This window comes from Microtus pennsylvanicus, chromosome 7 (assembly GCF_037038515.1).
Source record: "Microtus pennsylvanicus isolate mMicPen1 chromosome 7, mMicPen1.hap1, whole genome shotgun sequence".
Classification (NCBI taxonomy): domain Eukaryota; kingdom Metazoa; phylum Chordata; class Mammalia; order Rodentia; family Cricetidae; genus Microtus; species Microtus pennsylvanicus.
Genome location: NC_134585.1, coordinates 106,786,327 through 106,805,011, shown reverse-complemented (window position 1 = coordinate 106,805,011; position 18,685 = coordinate 106,786,327). Strand labels below are relative to the sequence as shown.

Below are 18,685 nucleotides of genomic sequence, written 5' to 3'. Positions count from 1 at the left end.
GCCTTGGCATAGGGAGGTTTTTCATCATGTCTTTTTTTTCCTTCTAAGACCCATAGAGTACTTTAATCACCCACCTTCTCAGCTGACAATATTTCTTCCCTCCCATAAGACAAAAGTCTGCCTCCACATCCCTCCCCATTCTCATTGGAAATAAAATATTAATCCTCTTTTTCCTTCAATACCTCACGCCATATTGCATCCCTTTGCCTAAAATTTCTTTGACTTATTTTGCAAGTTTGGAAGCAAATAAGTCCAGGTCTGTGACTTTAAGACCACAGACTTTCTGCTTTCCGTAGAAGAACAGCTAACTCTATAAAGAATAATATCTGAGGGCAGAAGTTGTAAAGCAAAGGCTCACCCATAGGTGATCCTTCAGAGATCCAGGGATCTGATGAGATTAAATGTAAAACTGCGTCCAAGCACATTTCTCTAGGGAATGTAAATGTAGCACACGGCTGTCTATCTGAGGGAGATGGAGGTGCGAGCTTGTGCCGTGTGAACCTCATAGTAGAGAGGGGAGCATATGGCCCCCGACTCCTCCTTTGGGTCACAGATGGTAGGAGAGCAAATGGAGACGGCACTGTGGAAGCCACTATCTTTTGCCTTTTGAGTTTGATCCAAATTTGCTAATGAGTCTCAGTTTCTTTGGACTAATTGGGTGCCACCAAAAGAGTCGATGTCACCAGACTGGGCCTTGCCAAGAACAATTGTTCAGCCAGCAGACTATCGCCTGGGGTGCGGAGTAGAGAAGAGTCGCGTGATGTCTTGGTAGAGATGCTGATACTCGCCCAAGAACACAGAACGAGGAGAGAGGACAGGAAAGATATTCCCAGAGAGCCTCCTGTCTTGGCTTCTTAGTGGCAAATGTTCGCAGGACTGTTTATTCAAATGTGTAATAACAAGCACCAGAAAACAACATGCAACATTCTCCCCCCCATACTTGATCTGCAGTCGCAGCATTAGGAGACCCATGGTCAAGATGTTGAAGGGAACTCATGTCTAAGAAAGGGCCTGGCTGGGCACCTCCACATGGTCAGAGTCTACCAGGGCAAAGGGCAAGTGCCCTGCAACAGCTAGAGAAACCAGACACCCTCTCCTACTTCAGGCCTGACTAGGCAAAGAGGAGATGCCAGCTCTGGTTGAAGAGGACGTGAGTCCTGTGAGGACAGCCTTACCCTTGGCACTTACCCCCGTTCTGCCCCCTAGAGGTAGTAAGTTGAACTGGTCTTCCCTCTTAGGGTGGCCAAGAACCAGCCAGGCTCTTGGTGAGGAAGAGCCTTCTGAGCCCTAAAGAGAACTCTGGGCTGAGAGGGCTCACTGGGCGTGGACAGCTCCCGTTCTAGAGCAGCTGATAGGCCAGTTGCTAACCTAAGGCCCCATTGAGGACACTTTATCTATCACATTTCAAATAAATTATAAATATAGACACAGAACCCAAACACAGTTTGAGTAGAAGCTGCTCACGCATCCCCACAGGGACTTGCTTGAAGAAAAATAAAGGTCACCCCTTTGTTCTTTGTATCTCTAGAGCTATAGGCAAAACTGTCCCCCTTGTCCTTAGTTAACCACGGGAACAACTTAGGATAGAGAGTTTAAGATTTAGGAACATTCTCACCCGCATCAACTTTTTCCCTCCTTAAACTCTTTCCGTAAAATCTAAAACCAAAGACAAAAATTCAAAATTCTTTTACTGAAAGGCTTAGAAACATCTAGATATGTGTAAATATCATTACCTCTCTCCCCCATCAAGTGGGGGATTATAACCCAAAGAAGAAATGGATGGCCCAAAGTTTAAGGTTCTAAGCCCTAGGGACCCAAGTAATACACAGCCTGATGTGGGTAGCATTGGGGAAGGTGAGGAGGTTGGAGAGGGTTGACCCTGTCTTGAGAACAGGTTAGCGCAGAACACATTCATTTTTAGTATACTAGGTGGATCAATTGGCACTAAATTGGTAAATGGCTGGATTCTTCCTTCTTCATCTTTCCCTGAGCAGCCCTACTGCCAGGGTAGACCAAGGGGTTTTGACCTGGGTAGGGGGCAGATGGTATTTCTTCAATTGGTACCCTCAGACCTTGGGGCCTGAGGAGGGATGGGAGTGTCAGGAAAGGGAGACACACCAAAGACAAATATGGAACTGGGTCCCGAAGTGAAGAAGCACCAATAGCATCGGGCTGCCCGGGACTGGGGAAGGGGTAGAGTCCACTACCATATGGAAGTGAGGGAGGACTTCGAGAGATGAGGAGAGAGAACACCTCTGTGCAAAGGTGAGGAAGGAGAGGTATAAAAGGCCTAGAAAAGGTGCTGGTTTGAGAAGATGAGCAGACAGTAAGGGACAAGCAAGCCTATCTATCCATGTCCTGGGACTGCTGGGCACCTCAGCCTCACGGTGGTCCTTTCGGCCCGCCCACAGCCCACAGGAATGAAACGAAGGCCTAGACAGACTTGCCACAAAAGAAAAGGATCTTAAATGCCTTATCTCCAAAAGGTTAGGGAAGGGGGATGGACTGACAGGTGGGGTGGGAGAAGGAAGTGGAAATATTCCTAGCCTTCTCATCTTGTTTCCTAAGGGTGAGACAAAACCAAGCCCACAAAGGATGAGGAAGTTAGGGGTTCCATGAGTAAGTGGAGTCTGGGGAGCTGATGACAGTGTTCCAGCTGAGGGAGAACAGAGAGGACAGAAAATGTATTCCGTCAGCAACTTCCCTGGCTTTCTTCCTCGAAGCTGCGGTGCAAGGGCAACTCTGTCTGCTCCCATTGAGTCAAGGCATCATGTGGACCCTTAGAGGGCCCTTGGATAGGGTAATGGGTCTCCCTGTTTCACACATGGTGGGAGCTATGGACAAAGAGAGGTCAGAGAGGAGACTGGGGAGCACATGGGACTGGTGGGGCAGGGCTAGAGATAAGATACAGAGACTAGATGACAGCATTGGAGCATCATCAAACCACTGCTGGACTCTCCAGACAGGAATCAGGGCAAGGCTGCCAGTTGACTTCCCCCCTCCTCACTGCACTGAGACTGGACAAAGGATAACAGAGAGCAGCTTTTAGAGACCAGTATCAAGACTCTAGTTTCTTGCCCTCACCTGCAGCAAGCACAGGCTCTCTCTCGGAGGCTTGAGGGCACAAACTAAAGCCCAGTAGGATACCTGAGCCCAGGCAGGTAGACAAGTACCGAGTTCCTGCCATGTGCAGCTCCAGCAGGATGTGGGATGAGGGAGCCAGTGGAGGGCTGCCCAGGTAACCAATAGCTGATGCCTACCTACCCATCCATTGTCTCAAATCTCAAAGCCCAGAAGGACGGGGGAAGGGAGTTGGAGGAGGAGGAAGGTCCTGTGGAAGCCGGAGGAGATGAAGAGGTGCTGTCCAGTTCGGGAGTAGCCAGCTGCTTACTGCTTCTCCACTGCCCCCTGTTCTGCGGCACTCTCCTGGCTGGGGCCCTGGCCCTGGTCCTGGCCCTGTCCGTACCACGGTGTCTCTTTGAACACAAACCAACAGTTTCCAGCCCACAGGAAGAAGTTGATAAAGCCGAAGAGCTACAAAAGAAATCAGGAGCGTTTGTGAGAACAGTCAAGGAGGAGCCGCAGGAGAAATGGGAATAGGAAGAGCACAGAGAACCAGGTGTAGAGGCAGGGTTCAAGGCCATTCTCGTGCGGGGCGAAGGTAGCACGCGCCTTTAATCCCAGCCCTCGGGAGGCAGAGACAGGCGGATCTCTGTGAGTTCGAGACCAGCCTGGTCTACAGAGCTAGTTCCAGGACAGGCTCCAAAGCCACAGAGAAACCCTGTCTCGAAAAACCAAAAAAAAAAAAAAAAAAAAAAAAAAAAAAAAGGCCATTCTCCAGCGAAAGCGGCAAAACGGTACCCAGAGCGCTCATGCGCAGTGTAGCTTGGTCCTAGCTGAATCTGGCCCTAGGAATGCTAAGTAAATCAAGGAACACGTGGCAGCCTGCTTGAGGTGAGCGAGCCTGGAGCTGTCCAAGGTACTCCTCTAGGGCTAGAGACTCGGAGAAGGCTTTGTTCAAACATCTGTTGTTCTTGCTGTTGCTGTTTGCTTTCTCTATGTACCCAGCCTGTTCTAGAACCTGGAAGCCTCCTGCCTCTGCCTGACAGGCTGTTGGTACTACAGGTGTGTGCCACCACACCAGATCTATTCAAATATTTTAAATGTTTTGAAAAACTGACAACATAGCACGCCTTTAATCCCAGTACTCCAGAGGTAGAGACGGGTGGGTCTCTGTGATTTTGAGGCCAACCTGGTATAAGACAATACCAGGACAGCCAATGCTACACTGAGAGACCCTGTCTCAAAACACAAAAACAAAAACATAACAAAAGAGTAGTTAGGGACAAAAGAACTGATGTTTGCAATTCACTTTGAAAAGCATTGTCAAACATGGGTCGAGTTAGCCATGGTGGCACACACCTTTAGTCCTAGTACTTGGGAGGCAGAGGTATGTGGATCCCTATTAGTTGGAGACCCATCTGTTCTACATAGCGAGTTCTGGGCCAGCCGCGGCTGTATAGTAAGACTCTTTCCCAAAATAGTAATAATAAGATCAATAATCCATACATGGTGGCTTACACCTGTGCAACCCCAGAACTTAGGCAATTCAGGAGGGAAGATTGTGAATTCGGACCAGTCTGAGTCACCCAACAGAGAGCATCTTGAAACACAAATGAAAAGAAAAGCTGAGTGTAGTGGCACGAATCAGTAATCCTGGTACTTAGAAAGTTGAGGCAAGAGGATCATAAATTCAAAGGCAGCTTGGGCTATATGCGTTCATGGACAACTCGGGTTATAGAGCAAGACCCTGTCTCAAAAATCAAAACAAAAATAGTAGATAAGGAAAGATGGATAAATACATAGAAAACGGGTACAATGAAATGTCACCATTTAGGTGGTGACTATGTAGGCCATCCCTGTAAAAAAAAAAATTCAGTTTTGCTGGGTGGGTATGTGAAAATGTTTACAATTAGAAACTGGAAGAGAAACCTACGTGTGTGGTTTCGGAAGGCTCCCTGGTGCACTGGTGGTGAAACATTTCAGCTGTGGGCCTTGGGGAGGTCTGGGACAATTTCTGAGGGGGTTATGGGATGTCTGAGGTGACAAGGGGCATTTTTAGCAGCTCAGTGCTGCGGGTAGGTGTTTACCTGCTTACATGGCTGTCTCTCAACACCGTAACAGCTTGGATCTCCTGCCAGCGGAACCCACCATTGCCCCCCACACCCACTAAGTGACAAGGGGGCAGTTTCTCTCTCACACTGGTCCACTCACAGCTCTGAGCCCCATCATGGCCCTAAACTCCCTCTGCACATGCTCTTACGAGACACGTGGCCAAACAGGCAAGAAGGGGTAACCTCTGGGGCAGCTAAGAGTGGCAAAGGAGTGACTCAGATTCTCCTCATCCAAAAATATCTTCTCAGGCCAATAGCAGATGCAGGGGTTACTAGTCTAGCTGCACAGCCTGTTGGCTCTGGGGACACCTTCTGTATTCCTCTCAGAACCAGCTAGCTGGGACAGCTGGGCTAGCATGCCTTTCCCAGACACGGGTCTCACCACAGAGATGTTAGCTAGCCCCATCGAGGGTGTGGCGCCGGCACTGCACACTGCATCCTCTCCATGACACACGGACATGGCTGCGGTCAGACTGGATGGTCGCGTGGCCCCTTTGACATCAGTCAAGCCTTTGCCCCAGGCAGCTGCGGCAACCAGCCAGAAGAAGGTGAAGGATACAGTCACACAGAAGTCCTAGGAAGAGCGGAGGGAAAAAGACATGCTCAGAATGACCCTCTTGTCACACTAGAATCCTGAGGTCCCAAGACAGATGTCCCTTCCCATCCTACAGGCCTCTATTTAATGCCACCAAAGGAATGCTGCCATTCAGACTGCCATGCCTCTGCCCTTAGAATTAAGGTCAGGCGAGGAGCTGCCAAGGCAACAGCTGATAACCCTCCCTCCTTGCAAGCCAAGTGACTTAAATTCCCTACTCTTTCCTCTCTACTTCCCTTTGGACACCACTATTCAAACTATGAGTAACGAAGAAGGCAGATTCAGAAGACAATTGAGGTCTCTAAAAAGCCTACTTCCCATCTTGAATGTCTGAAATATAGAGGAAGGAAATACTACTAATAATAGAAAGCTCTCATTGAGAATAATTGCGTGCTAGATGTAATACGTGAATGTTCATTTCATCCCCCTAAAACACTTGCCCATGGCTTCACCTTTATTTTAGAGCCAAGGAAATTCATGTGGAGAGAGGCTGAGTAACTTGTCTAATGTCACACAGCTACTACGAGCAAGCACTAGGATTTGAACCCAGTTAGGTTAGCTCTAGATCCTGCCTCCTCTGGCTGCAAACAAACCGAGCGAGGTTGGTAGGGCAGAGGTCCATTCCACACACAGGTATCAAGGACTCGGAGAAGACATCACTTTTGACCTCCCCTCTGGCTCTTGACTTCAGCCTTCTAACAAAGAGCTCTTCCATTTCTTGGTCCCATCCTCTGGGCTGTACTCACTCACCACCAGGGGGAAGCGTTTGTTCTCTGTGTAGAGGTTGTGGAAGCGCAGGTAGAGGACCAGGGCAGCCATTGTATAGAAGAAGGAAAAGATGCCAAGGGTCACAAAGAACTCGGCGGGGGCAGAGAAGTCTCCCATGAGGTGCATGGTTTTGGAGGTGGAGTCTTCGTCACAGAGGGGCATCTCATACTGGACCCGGTGCAACCTGCAGGTGGCAATGGAAGCCATGCTGAGCCAGGGCAAGCCCCTCTCGCCCTGCCCAAGAAGGGCCCCTGTGTTGGCTCTCACCCTGGGAAAGGAGTCATGTAGGTAAGAACTGAGGAAATCTTGCAGTCAAGACAGGAGCTACCTCAAGATTCTACTCATTTCTCCCCTGGTAGTACTGGGGTTTGAACATGGGGTTTCACATGCTAGGCAAGGACTTTAGCACTAAGCTACAGCCCTCATCTAAGATTCTTTCTAAGCTCCATCAGTATCCACACCATACCCATCCATCTGGCCAGAAATGGTCATCCTGAATCTCTATATATCTTGAGGGGCCTTTAAGTCACTAACATATATAGAGAGCCCAACTATTTCTGATAGTCAAACCACTAGACAAATCAGATTCATTCTGCCCTTAGAAACACACAAGCCCGTATTAAACGGTGGTCACATTAAGGTTTGAATTCCCATTCTCAGATTTGATTTAGCCCTCCCTGATTTGGTACAATGAACAGAATAGAGTGGGAAATACAGCTTGTTGTGTAGAAGAGATACTTAGTCTAAACTGGAGGCTGAAATGGTTTCAGATATCCGGAAAAGATGAGCTCTGCCTCCACCCCCTTCTGAACAGTCATTTCCCCACTCCTCAGGCTCCCAAATACTCAGGGGTGAGTGTCCTTTTCTACTTCTTGGTGAAGATGTACCTCCTTGCCAGGCAGTGGTGGTGCACACCTTTAATCCCAGCACGGGAGGCAGAGGCAGGCAGATTTCTGTGAGTTCAAGGCCAGCCTGGTCTACAAGAGCTAGTTCCAGGACAGGCTCCAAAGCTATCTCAAAAAACCGAAAAAAAAAATGCACCTCCTTGTATTTGGGTGACATCGGGTGAGCATTTCACATCTATTGTTTAACATCTAAACTCTAACAAGCTTCCTTCCTTCAAGGCGCTGAGGAATCTGCAAGAGGGGCAGAGAGAGTTGTCACTGGCCCAGACCCATAGTGTCCCCCGGCTCCCCACCCCAACAGCTGGTTTCTCTCTGAGCTGTGGTGAGCTGCCATTGCTGGAGTTTGGACTGGAACACTGTAACAATGATATAGTGTTTCACTCTGGTCAGTGTCTGAAATGGCTAAAAGAATGAGCCAGGTCTTGTTCTATTTTGATCTAGAACGGCACACAGCAAATGGTCTTTAAATTGCATGTCCTGTGAGCAGGAAGAAATGAGGAGAGGTTGGTAGGAGCAGAGGAGGAAGGAAGCCCTGCTAACCTAGAGAGGTTAGGTAGCCAAGCCCTACTCACCTGAAGGGATAGCCGAACAAAACAATGATGGAGCTCACATCCTTGGCTTCGTTGTTGCAGCGAACCATGGCTCCCGTCTCCCCGCTGTAAGAGCCGCAGGACCCGAAGGCGAAAATAGCAAAGAGCTGAGAGAAAGTGAAGCCCCTGTGAGAGTTGGAAGATCTCACCTGTCCAAGGTAAAAAGCTACCCTTCGACTCCAGAGGGTGCAGGTGCTTAGTGGGTAGGGAGTCAGGATTCCTTTTACCAAGTTTCTCCTGGTAGGGACCCTCAGCTGCCATTCTTCTTCCTACTCTAAATATTATATTCTCTGAACAAAGTGTTGGACCAAGTAACTCAATGAAGATGGGCAACTTTGAGTGTGGTCTCAAGGGAGAGGAAGTGAGAGGAAGCAGTTTCCAGAACTCTCTATTGGGCTTGGCACTTGAGACCACACATAGCTTCTGTAAGATAATGACTAACACAAAACCTCTGTAATTCCGTTTTTTGTTTGTTTGCTTGCTTGTTTTTGGTTTGGCGTGTATTTATTTATTTATTTATTTATTTATTTATTTATTTATTTAGTATACAGTGAATAGTCGGCTTGCAAGCTTGCAGGCCAGAAGAGGGCGCCAGGTCTCATTACAGATGGTTGTGAGTCACAATGCGGTTGCTGAGAATTAAACTCAGGATCTCTCTAAGAACATCTGAGCAATCTCTCCAACCTCTGGCTTTGGGAATGTCTGTTTCAAAGCTAGACTTCCTCCCCCCCCCCCCCCCCCAAACAAGAGATCAGAAATAGATCCAGCCAGATCAGGCCTGCCTGGAACGTTTTCCATTTGATTTCATTTTCATTCCTCCTTGACCAGGCGTGGACTCTGGCCCTTACTTTATTTCTAAGCTCCAGTAGCTTCTTGCTACATCGTCGGCGGGACGATGGGGGAGGCTTCTACGAAGCTGTTCTACGGACTTTTCTTCCCCGAGAGCACAGCCCTTTCCAGCAGCAGCGCCGGCTGGGCAAATGTTGACAGGCCTGGCTCACGCCCAGGGGAAAGCACCCTCTACTTTCCTTATCGGCCTCTGTTTCCCTCGGCTATCCTCTCTGTAATCTGCCTGTGCTGCTATTCTCCAGTGGGAAGAAGTGGAGTGTTCCGTTCAGACCACCGGATTATTCGCTGCACCTCTCAGCCCAGCTGACTGCACCTTCTGTCTTGAGGGATATGAATTGTCCCCGTCCTGTGCGTCTCACGTTTCCTTCTAACCACATTGATTAGATTAGAAAGTAAGAAACTGTAATCTCTTGTTCTCCCATATTGTGTTCAGCCCATTTCCTGTGCACCTACCTTTGGCATGATACTAGTGTTCTTATTAAGTGATGAATATATTCTGTTAATTGTTTGCTTTTATCTGCTTCTCTGTCACTCAGTCAGTGTTCTGGACATTAAGCAAGAAGAAGGCAGTAATCTATCTTCCAGGCCTGCATCCGCTCAAGAATAGAGTTGTGCATTATTTTTCTTTTCTTTTCTTTTCTTTTCTTTTCCTTTTAAAAGATTTATTTGGAGGGCTGGAGAGATGGCTTGGTGGTTAAGAGCACTGACTGCTCTTCCAGAGGATCCGGGTTCAAGTCCCAGCACCCATATGGCAGCTAACAACTGTCTATAAAAAGTTTCAGGGGATCTGACACCTTCACGCCAATGCACATAAAAAATAAAGTTAAGTAAATAAAAAAAATTCTTTAAAAAAAAGATTTATTTGGCCAGGCAGTGGTGGCTCAAGCCTTTAATCCCAGCACTCGGGAGGCAGAGGCAGGCAGATCTCTGTGAGTTCAAGGTCATCCTGGTCTACAAGAGTTAGTTCCACGACAGGCTCCAAAGCTGCAAAGAAACCCTGTCCCAAAAAAACCAATAAATAAATAAATGATTTATTTGTTAATTATGTGTACAGCGTTCTGCTTGCATGTACACCAGGTCTCATTACAGATGGTTGTGAGTCACCATGTGGTTGCTGGGAATTGAATTCAGGACCTTTGGAAAAGCAGGCAGTGCTCTTAACCGTTGAGCCATCTCTCCAGCCCATGCATTATTATTCTAATACTGATCAAAACGAAAAGAGACATGGATTAGGAATCAGGAAACCCAGGTTCTGGTCTCGGCCCTGTAACTCATTCACTAGGTGGCTTGGCTCTCTGAGTCCCGGTTTCTTCATTTTTAGAATAAGGACTTGGGGTTTATTTAAAGGCTGCTTCCAGCTCTGGAATTCTTCCACCCTCTGTAGCTAATGCTCTGAGCAGAGCATGCCCTTGGCCGGGTTTACCAACAGCTGTGCTCTGCCCATGGGCGGTATCCAGTGCTACCGCCGTGCCTTGCATGGCCCGGCCTGGCAGAGCTCAGTGCTGGAGCCACTGACCGTTCTCTAAAGGTCATGTGTGCCCCTGTCTTCAGTAGACTTGTTCCAAAGGAGTGAGAATCTCTGTATAGGTAACGAGACCCAGGAAGGCAGACAGAGTGCCTGCATAGCTTCCACATCTGAGCTAAGCTCCCAGAGCAGCAGCATGGCACGGCTGGCTCATCTTCTGGCAGAGCCAAGGACAGAGAAAAGTCACCAGATGCCTTTGTATTGTTACCCTTCACACACTCAAAGCTGGCTCTCAAGCAAAACAATTCCTTCACTAGCTCCTCCTCAGAGGGATTTTCCTATCTTCATCCACTCTGTTACTCTTTGACTCCTCACTGAAGTCCTTATTCCTCTTGGTTTCTGGTGCCTAGCACAGGACACAATTAGGGTGTCACACTTGAGGAAGGGCAGCAAGGCTGGGTGTATTTCCAGTCGTTGTCTGTTAGCCAGTGAGTATAAGGAAGCACGTAGCGATTCCTACCTCAGGGCAGCGAACACCAAGTATGGAACTTTTCCCTCCCTGGGCACTTTGAACATCTGCCAAAAGGTGGCATTTCTCAAGTATGTCCCCGTACCAGTCACTTTAGCGGTGGGTGGGGGACAAAGACAGAGACAGAGAGGAAGAGAGAAAGAGAGACGGAGAGACAGAGAGGAAGAGGAGAGGGGTGCTGTCTTTATGGAGCACATGTCTTATACTGCTCAACAGGTACCATCCAGCCAACTACGGCAATTTAAATTACTTCAAATAAAATGAAGCCCAAGCTAAGCTTCGGTTGCTCGGTGATACCAGCCCCAGAGCATGTGCTCAGAAGTCACGTGTGACAAACCACTACTCTACTGCTCAGCACAGATTACAGAGCTGTCCATCACTATGAAAAGTCTAAGTCTGAACGGTGATGCTCAGGTTTGAAAATTACGAGCCCTGCTGTGAATTTTCAAAAAGTGAAATATACGTTATAACCACTTTGCTATTAACTGTTTATCCTTCTCTGTTTTGATTTTCTGAAAGTTAGGAATATCTACATATTATCTAGAGTAGATATTTTTTTACTTGTCAGAGTGTTCATTTTATTCATTTTGTGGTGTCCGGTGGTGAACCCTGGACCGTAAGTACGCTAGATAAGCACTCTACCACAATCCCATACCTCCAAACCCAGAACACCACAATATGTGGTACCAGCTAGCAGAGTTGGTGAATAACTGGAAAATCTGAGAAGCTCATAGGTTCTCAGAGCAGTGGGACCAGAAAGACCTCAGACATTATTAGACAAGTGGTCTCTTTTCACTTCTGGGAACAGAAGCCCTCCTTACTCTGATTAAGTGGTGTTCTCAAGGTCATATTTAGTTAATGTGTGAGCTGAGTTTCCAGTTCACAGCTCCCGACTCCCTGTTCTGAGCTCCTTCCTCTTCATTCCTTCATTTGAAACGAAGCATCTGCCTTGTGCCCTGATGCCAGGGATAAGATGAGTAAGACCCTGAACCGTAGAGTTCCTGCAGCTGAAGAGGAGGTCTCTTCTGTGCCGTGCATAGCAGGAGGAGGAAGGCAGGTGCTCTGCCCTGGGCTGCAGGAGCAGAGGTACCAGCCTAGCCCATCCACAGCTTTCAAACCTTCTACTTCCCTGTACCAGATCGCTTCCTGCCGTAACCAGGTAGGGACCAAAGCCCCAGGACCAAGAGGCGAAGAACTTGAAACCATGCCTCTCTCACACACAGGGCTGCGAGATAACACACTGATCATAAGGAAGGAAGATGGAGCAGTGGAGAGCAGGGAATGTCTGGGACTCTGATGCTGGTAATGGTGAGGGTCATACTTTGCCCTCTACCTCCTCCTCTGCTTCCTCCGTCTTTGCATCTCTTTGAACAGACAGAATGACCTTTCCAGTTTAAGGGTAGGTTCCACTCTGATGCTGACTGGCTTACTAGTTATAATCCCATGTCAACCCAAAGAACACTAGCCCTCAGGGAATGCAAAGTACAACATCACGGGTTCTTCCCCCCAGTCCTACTTCACAACCTTTCCTTGGTGTTATGGATTCTGACAGTGTCCATTCAAAATCTCCAATAGAAAAAAAAGTACACCAAATAAATAAAAAACCAAATTCCACCAATGAAATAGCTTCTTCATATTATAGATTCCAAAGCCCTCCCCCCCGCAACTCCAAAATCATCTGTCCTCATCAGGAGGGAGTACTTGGATAAAATTAATTTGATCTATTATTTGTAAGGAAATGGAATCCCATATGACTGAGTTACTGGGAATCTTTTGTACCTCACATTCAAAAGGAAGGGTTGGCAATGGTGACTGAGTAATCTCACCAAAGGGTGACCCTAGTGAGACAGTCTACATAAGGAAGAAAGTTAGGGAAGGTGGGAGGGGAGGGAACCACATTTATGGAATCTGCCCACCGTGATCTTCAAGAATGTTCCATGCCCTGTAGACATTACCTCACATAGTCCTCCCAGTGAACCTACATCACTACATCACACAGTTTAGCCTCAGCTGGGAAAAATGAGGCCCGTAAAGATTTCACCAATTAACCAAGTTTCGAGGGATGGGAATCAAAAGACACTGAATTTAAGTCAAAGTCCATCCAATACTATTCTTTTTTTCCCCCTTTCTTTTCTTTTAAGCTAGTTTTTAGGGCCAGGGAAATAGCTCAAAGGCACTTGTCATGTAACCCCGGTGACCTGGCGTTCCATCCTTAAAATCTATGTAAAAATGAAAAGAGAAAACAAGTGTCTTTGAACGCCACATGAATGGCAGGCCAGGCACTTGTGCACAATAATGCACATATAATAATGTAATGCACCCCACAATAATGGTAGTATAAAAGTTAAAAAAAAAAACCAACAAAAACCTACTTCAGCCTTATTTGGCTACATTCATGAGCAGAGGCAGGCAGATCTCTCTGTGTGTTGGAGGACAGCCTAGTCCTGTGAGTTCCAGGACAACCAGAGCTATGTAGAAAAGATGGATGGATGGATATGGCTGGCTTGATATAGACCTGATAAGATTCTTGAATTGGAACTGAGGTGAGACGAATTTCTGAGTCTTTGTTTATTTGGTTTGGTTTGGTAGACCAGAATGAGATCTGCCCATCTCTGCCTCCTAATTGCTGGGACTAAAGGTATGTGCGAGTATGGCCAGAGTAATTTCCAGATCTTAAAGACACTCTAAGTCCTGACCCAGGAAAGAATTGCATCACTCTCTTCTCACAAGGGTTGCACAAGTAAACTTGTCACAGGTGGAACTTTTGCCAGTGGGTAAGAATAAAAAGTTTTCAACTGCCATTGTAAGAAGGACAAGATCTGTGTGCTCCCTTTCCCTCCGGCGAGGAGTATTTCTCACGCTGCTTCCTGTGTGCTTTTCTGTTCATCTGCAAAGATTCAAGCCAGCCAAACCCACATCCCGGGTTTAAGGCTACCTGGGAGAGCCCTGAAAGCAACTCATGGCTCTTTTATGATACTACCCTGTAAACGCAGGCTAGTTCCAAGCCTTTCCCCAGAGACCTGATTTAGCAGGATGAGAGGAAGATGGCCCCTGTTCTGCACAACTCCTTCTCTGTAAATTTGAAGATCATAAAAGTCAGGTCTTAATTCTGAGGGTAGTCGTTCCCACCTATGGGTCACGACCCCCATGGGGGTCACATATCCCGTATATCAGATATTTACAGCAAAACTGCAGTTATGAAGTATCAACAAAACAATTTTATGTTTGGGGGTCACCACAACATGAGGAACTGTATGCAAGGGGTTGCAGCGCTAGGAAGGTTGAGAGCCTAAAACTTAGGGTTAGAAGACTGAACCATTGTGCTAGGAATCGCTGTGTGCAGAATGTTGCAGGAAGCGGCAGTGAGAAAGATGGCAAGATTAAAGAAGGAAGCCCCAGAATCTTCCTGGGGAAAACAAATCCATGGTCATTCCTTGTTGTCTCCACCCCTTCACAGTCTGTCTCAACCTTCTATTAGAATCATTTGTCTAGCTTGGATAGCACTTACGTCCCATTCCTCCGGGTTGCTCAGGAGGCCTCCTTACTTCTCAATGCCAGTTCCTTTGAAGCCTCCCTTTTCCTACTCAATCCCCTCTGGTGCTCAAGTCAGAACAAGAAGGGGCAGAAGGTGAAAGAGTTCAGTCAACATTGGTCCCCCTCTTGAGGCAGTAGGGAAGTGGAAAGTCCCAGAGTTTATTTACACTTGGGACTCCCAGGCTGGTCTGCAGCCAGTCAGGGTCTCAGATACCCAGAGACAATCCCAAATGCGCTATTGTTCCTGAACTCCAAATTTCACGATTCCTGTCCCAACCATGATTATGTAGGATTTGGTGACATCACGCTGATCCCTCGCTCCCGTGAATGCAAAGCTCTTCAGAATTCACTCCCCCCACATATCAATGGGAAGTTGTGCCCTAGATAAGTCCACTGTTGAGGGTGTATTAATAACTTCATATAAGCCAGGCAGAGGTGGCACACACCTTTAAACCCAGCACTAGGGAAGCAGAGGCAGGCAGATCTCTCTCTCTCTCTCTCTCTCTCTCTCCTTTCTCTCTCTCTCTCTCTCTCTCTCTCTCTCTCTCTCTCTCTCTCTCTCTCTGTGTGTGTGTGTGTGTGTGTGTGTGTGTGTGTGTGTGTGTGTGTTTACAGAGGGAGTTCCAGGACAGCCAAGGCTACACAGAGAAACCCTGTCTAGAAAAACCATATATATATCTAGATATAGCATTTGGTACATGGGTTGTCTAACAGAATCATTTCTGCAAGAATGTACAAAATGTTTCTCAAGTCTTTATAGTTTGAAAAACTGACAGTACTTGTCCACATTTCTAATTTATGACCATCTTGGGCACTGACTCTAAGAAGAGAGGGCTTGCCAATGTCTTAACGTACCAGTGAAACAAGACATTATTCCTACTAGACCAAAGCAGGGAAAACTGAGGCCATGGGCAAAGATAAGTTTAAGAACACATGGTAATTTTTAATGTCGATCTCTAGTCTAAGCATGCTGATGGGTTTGATCCAAGTTAGTGACTAATGTTGGAAACTGCTTGCCCGAAAAGTGACTTGCCCGAGGTCACAAAGCTGAGAAAGGAAGCTCTAGACCTGCAATCTACCTCCTCACCTTCCCTGCTCAGTGTTGATATTACACCTGCCACATTTTAATCGCGCTGTAATTTTTCTTCTATCTTAATTGTTTTATTTATTTAATCGGAGGACTGAGAAACCAACCGTTCATTCATTCATCCCCTTCTTTACTAGGTTACAGGTACCCGAATTACTCCAGTGACCTCAGCTGAGAGTCTGTCTCCTGAGTCCACCCCTCGGATCATCCAGGTCCTAAACCATTCTGGGCAGAATGACTTCTGTAACCCTCTTCCTTCCCCCGGTGCCCTCCGTGGCTTTGCTCTCGCTGCAAAACGGACCTTTACCCTCCTTGTCCTCCTCACCCCTCCCGCCACTGAATCGTGGTATGTGCAGGATCAGAGTTCTGGAAAGGTTACACCCGAGTCCTCTCGCCCGAGTGAAATGTGAGCACCCTGGCCAAAGGCGGCTTGCACATAGAAGGTCCGAATCCGGGACTCCGAAGACCTGGCTCCTCTCCCTCCTTCCACCGACTGCTGGAGAAGAAGCAGCCCTGGCCCTCCCCTCCCCCGCCCACCTGTCGCCACCCCCCACCCTTCCGCAGTAGCTGGGCCCAGGGCATCTCCCCAGCCTCCTCCGGGGCCACATTGCTTCGGGTCAGCGTCACAATCCAGGCTCCCGAAATAGCCTGGGGCTAGGGCCGACTCACCCACTGGAGAACTTTGATGAAGCCCAGCGGCTCCTCCAGGCGCCGCCAGCGCAGCCCCACGAGCAGGCGGTCCACCTGCAGAGACAGAGCCAGCAGACGGTCAAGGCGTGGGGGGGGGGCAGAGAGCGGGATAGGGGGACGTGGGTCCCTCACTACTCACACTGGGAGGGGGGTAGCGGAATCGGACTCAGGTAGGACATCTAGGTGGACAGGGGCTGGTGAGAGTCCACGGGCAGGGCGCTTGGGGCGTACCTGCGGGCGCGGAGACTTGTCCGACGTGCGGCTGGGGCTCTCCGTCGAAGACATGATGGCGCGGCGGGGCGCAATGCGGGGCTTCGGCTCCCTGGGCGGGAGGCTGCGGGGCGCGCGGGGGCGTTGGGGACCGCGGACTCGCGACCGTGGGCAGGCCGGGCTCCAGGCTGGCTGGCGGGCTGGGTTGTGGGGGCGCTGCTGCTTGCGCTCTCGGAGGCTGTGTCCGCTTTACTGCCCCGCCGGCTGCAGAAAGCCCCCGAGTCCGATTCAAACTTCTGTCAAACTCTCTGGCCGAGTCTGCAGCTGAGTCACGTGGCGTGCGGTCGCGAACCCTGCTCCCGCCCCCTGCGCTCCCCTTTTTCCGCGCGTAGGGTGCCTTAAAGGGACCTGTGGAGCCTGGTAGCCGTCGGGCTGCCAGGAGGCTACAGCGCTTCGTTAGAAGCTTTCAGGCCGGTTCCCACTGAAACAGCGCAGCCGCTCCAACACCAGGGCCAAGGACAAGAACCCACCCGGGATGCGTGGACTTCTAGAGCAGCTTTTCCAGTTTTCCTGCGTTCTGTCGGAGGGTTCTTCTCTTTTTCGGTACCGTAGCAACTCGAGCACACAAGATTTTCTCAAGACATCCTCAGTGCTGCTGTAAAGGTGCTCCACCAGCCAGAGCAGAGGGAGAAAGACCTGGATTATAGACTTTCACTTCGCAGTAGACAAGGTTTTACTTTTTAACAACAAACGGCATTTAGATGTTAATGAGTTTCAAAGTTATCAAAAATTTAAAACGTAAGAACTCGATCTCCTTTTAATTTAAATCCAACACGATTTAAAAGAGAATCAAGGAACTGTGGGAGCAGAGATTGGAGTTTGTATGAAAACTAAGGCAAAGTTGCATGCTGATTGACTTTGAATGGGCCTCAGTTTTGAAAAGCGGTCTGTGGGAGCCGGAAGTGAGCAGTCGTATTACACATTGGGTTTACACGGAAAGGAAATCTAAGTAGTAAAAGGTGGCAGACACCATTTAACCAAAGCTTCTCTCCTTTGCTCCTATCTTTTATCCGTCAACGTCATTCTTTGATAATATGCCTTTACTCCCTACTTCCAGCATTTCAAAAAAACCAGTGCTTTTTGATCAAATATTCTGCTGTTTATATAATTCAACCTCTGAATAAGAGCCTTCCCAAACCTAGGTATGTGTGGGTGGGACAAGCAGCTAAGGCTGGGTTTGAAGGAAACTTCTGCTGTGGATTTACATGCAAATTTGGGCTAAATAAGGAATTGCTGAGTCTGCAGATATGCCCTTAATAAATCACGGGAGAAGAGAGATAGTTTAGCAGTTAGGAACATTGCTTTCTCTGAGGATCAGGCTTTGGTTCCTGGAACTCGCATGGAGACTCACAGCCATCTGTAATTCCAGTTCCAGGCTATCCATTGCCTAGATGCAATCAGAGGCTCATACATCACACAGGCAAACACTCGTACCCAGAAAGTAAGGATAAATACATCTTTTTATAAAATTATTCTGCCGCCTTAAGTTCCTGATCTACAGTCATTTCTGTTCCATTTACTTTCATGAAGCCACCATGAAGACTGAGGTGTAAAGTCCCAAACCACACAGATATGAAATGAAACATATTATTATATAGTATAATGTCCACTGGCCAGCCTTGTTCTACTCAGTCCATTGCTGTTCTAGCCTGTGTTTATCAGCCTTGCCCTCCCCCCCAATCATACTATGTCTGGGAACAGTACACAGACATTGCATCATAATTTTTTCAAATTGCTTGAAACTTTACCCTATTAATATGATGATTGTTTGACTTGCTTTTGTTTTGTGACAATCATATGATCTGATACTTGTAGCTTTAGTTTTTTTTTTGTTTTTTGTTTTTTTGCTATGAGAATTTCACCACAAACATAGTGTTTGGGTTATTTTGAAAAGTCCACTCTTAGCCGGGCGGTGGTGGCGCACGCCTTTAATCCCAGCACTTGGGAGGCAGAGGCAGGTGGATCTCTGAGTTCGAGACCAGCCTGGTCTACAAGAGCTAGTTCCAGGACAGGCTCCAAAACCACAGAGAAACTCTGTCTCGAAAATCCAAGAAAGAAAAAAAAAAGTCCACTCTTCAAGTACACTGCTCTCTCTCTCTCTCTCTCTCTCTCTCTCTCTCTCTATATATATATATATATATATATATATATATATATATATATATATATATAATTTTCTAATACAGATTTCTTACACAGCACTGAGTTTTCGATGTCCGTGTGTGTGCA

At 47.8% G+C, this 18,685-nt stretch overlaps 1 protein-coding gene across 1 annotated transcript; it reads right to left on the bottom strand.

The window, feature by feature from the left end:
• Positions 1–844: 844 nt before the first annotated feature.
• On the bottom strand, positions 845–16,719 carry Sypl2 (synaptophysin like 2). Its single transcript, XM_075981611.1, has 6 exons — positions 16,418–16,719; positions 16,166–16,240; positions 8,015–8,139; positions 6,520–6,721; positions 5,557–5,748; positions 845–3,534 (listed from the first exon to the last, which is right to left on the bottom strand). Exons 1-6 carry the CDS (start codon positions 16,469–16,471, stop codon positions 3,388–3,390), a joined length of 795 nt encoding a protein of 264 aa, XP_075837726.1. The 5' UTR covers positions 16,472–16,719; the 3' UTR covers positions 845–3,387.
• Between the last annotated feature and the right edge of the window lie 1,966 nt (positions 16,720–18,685).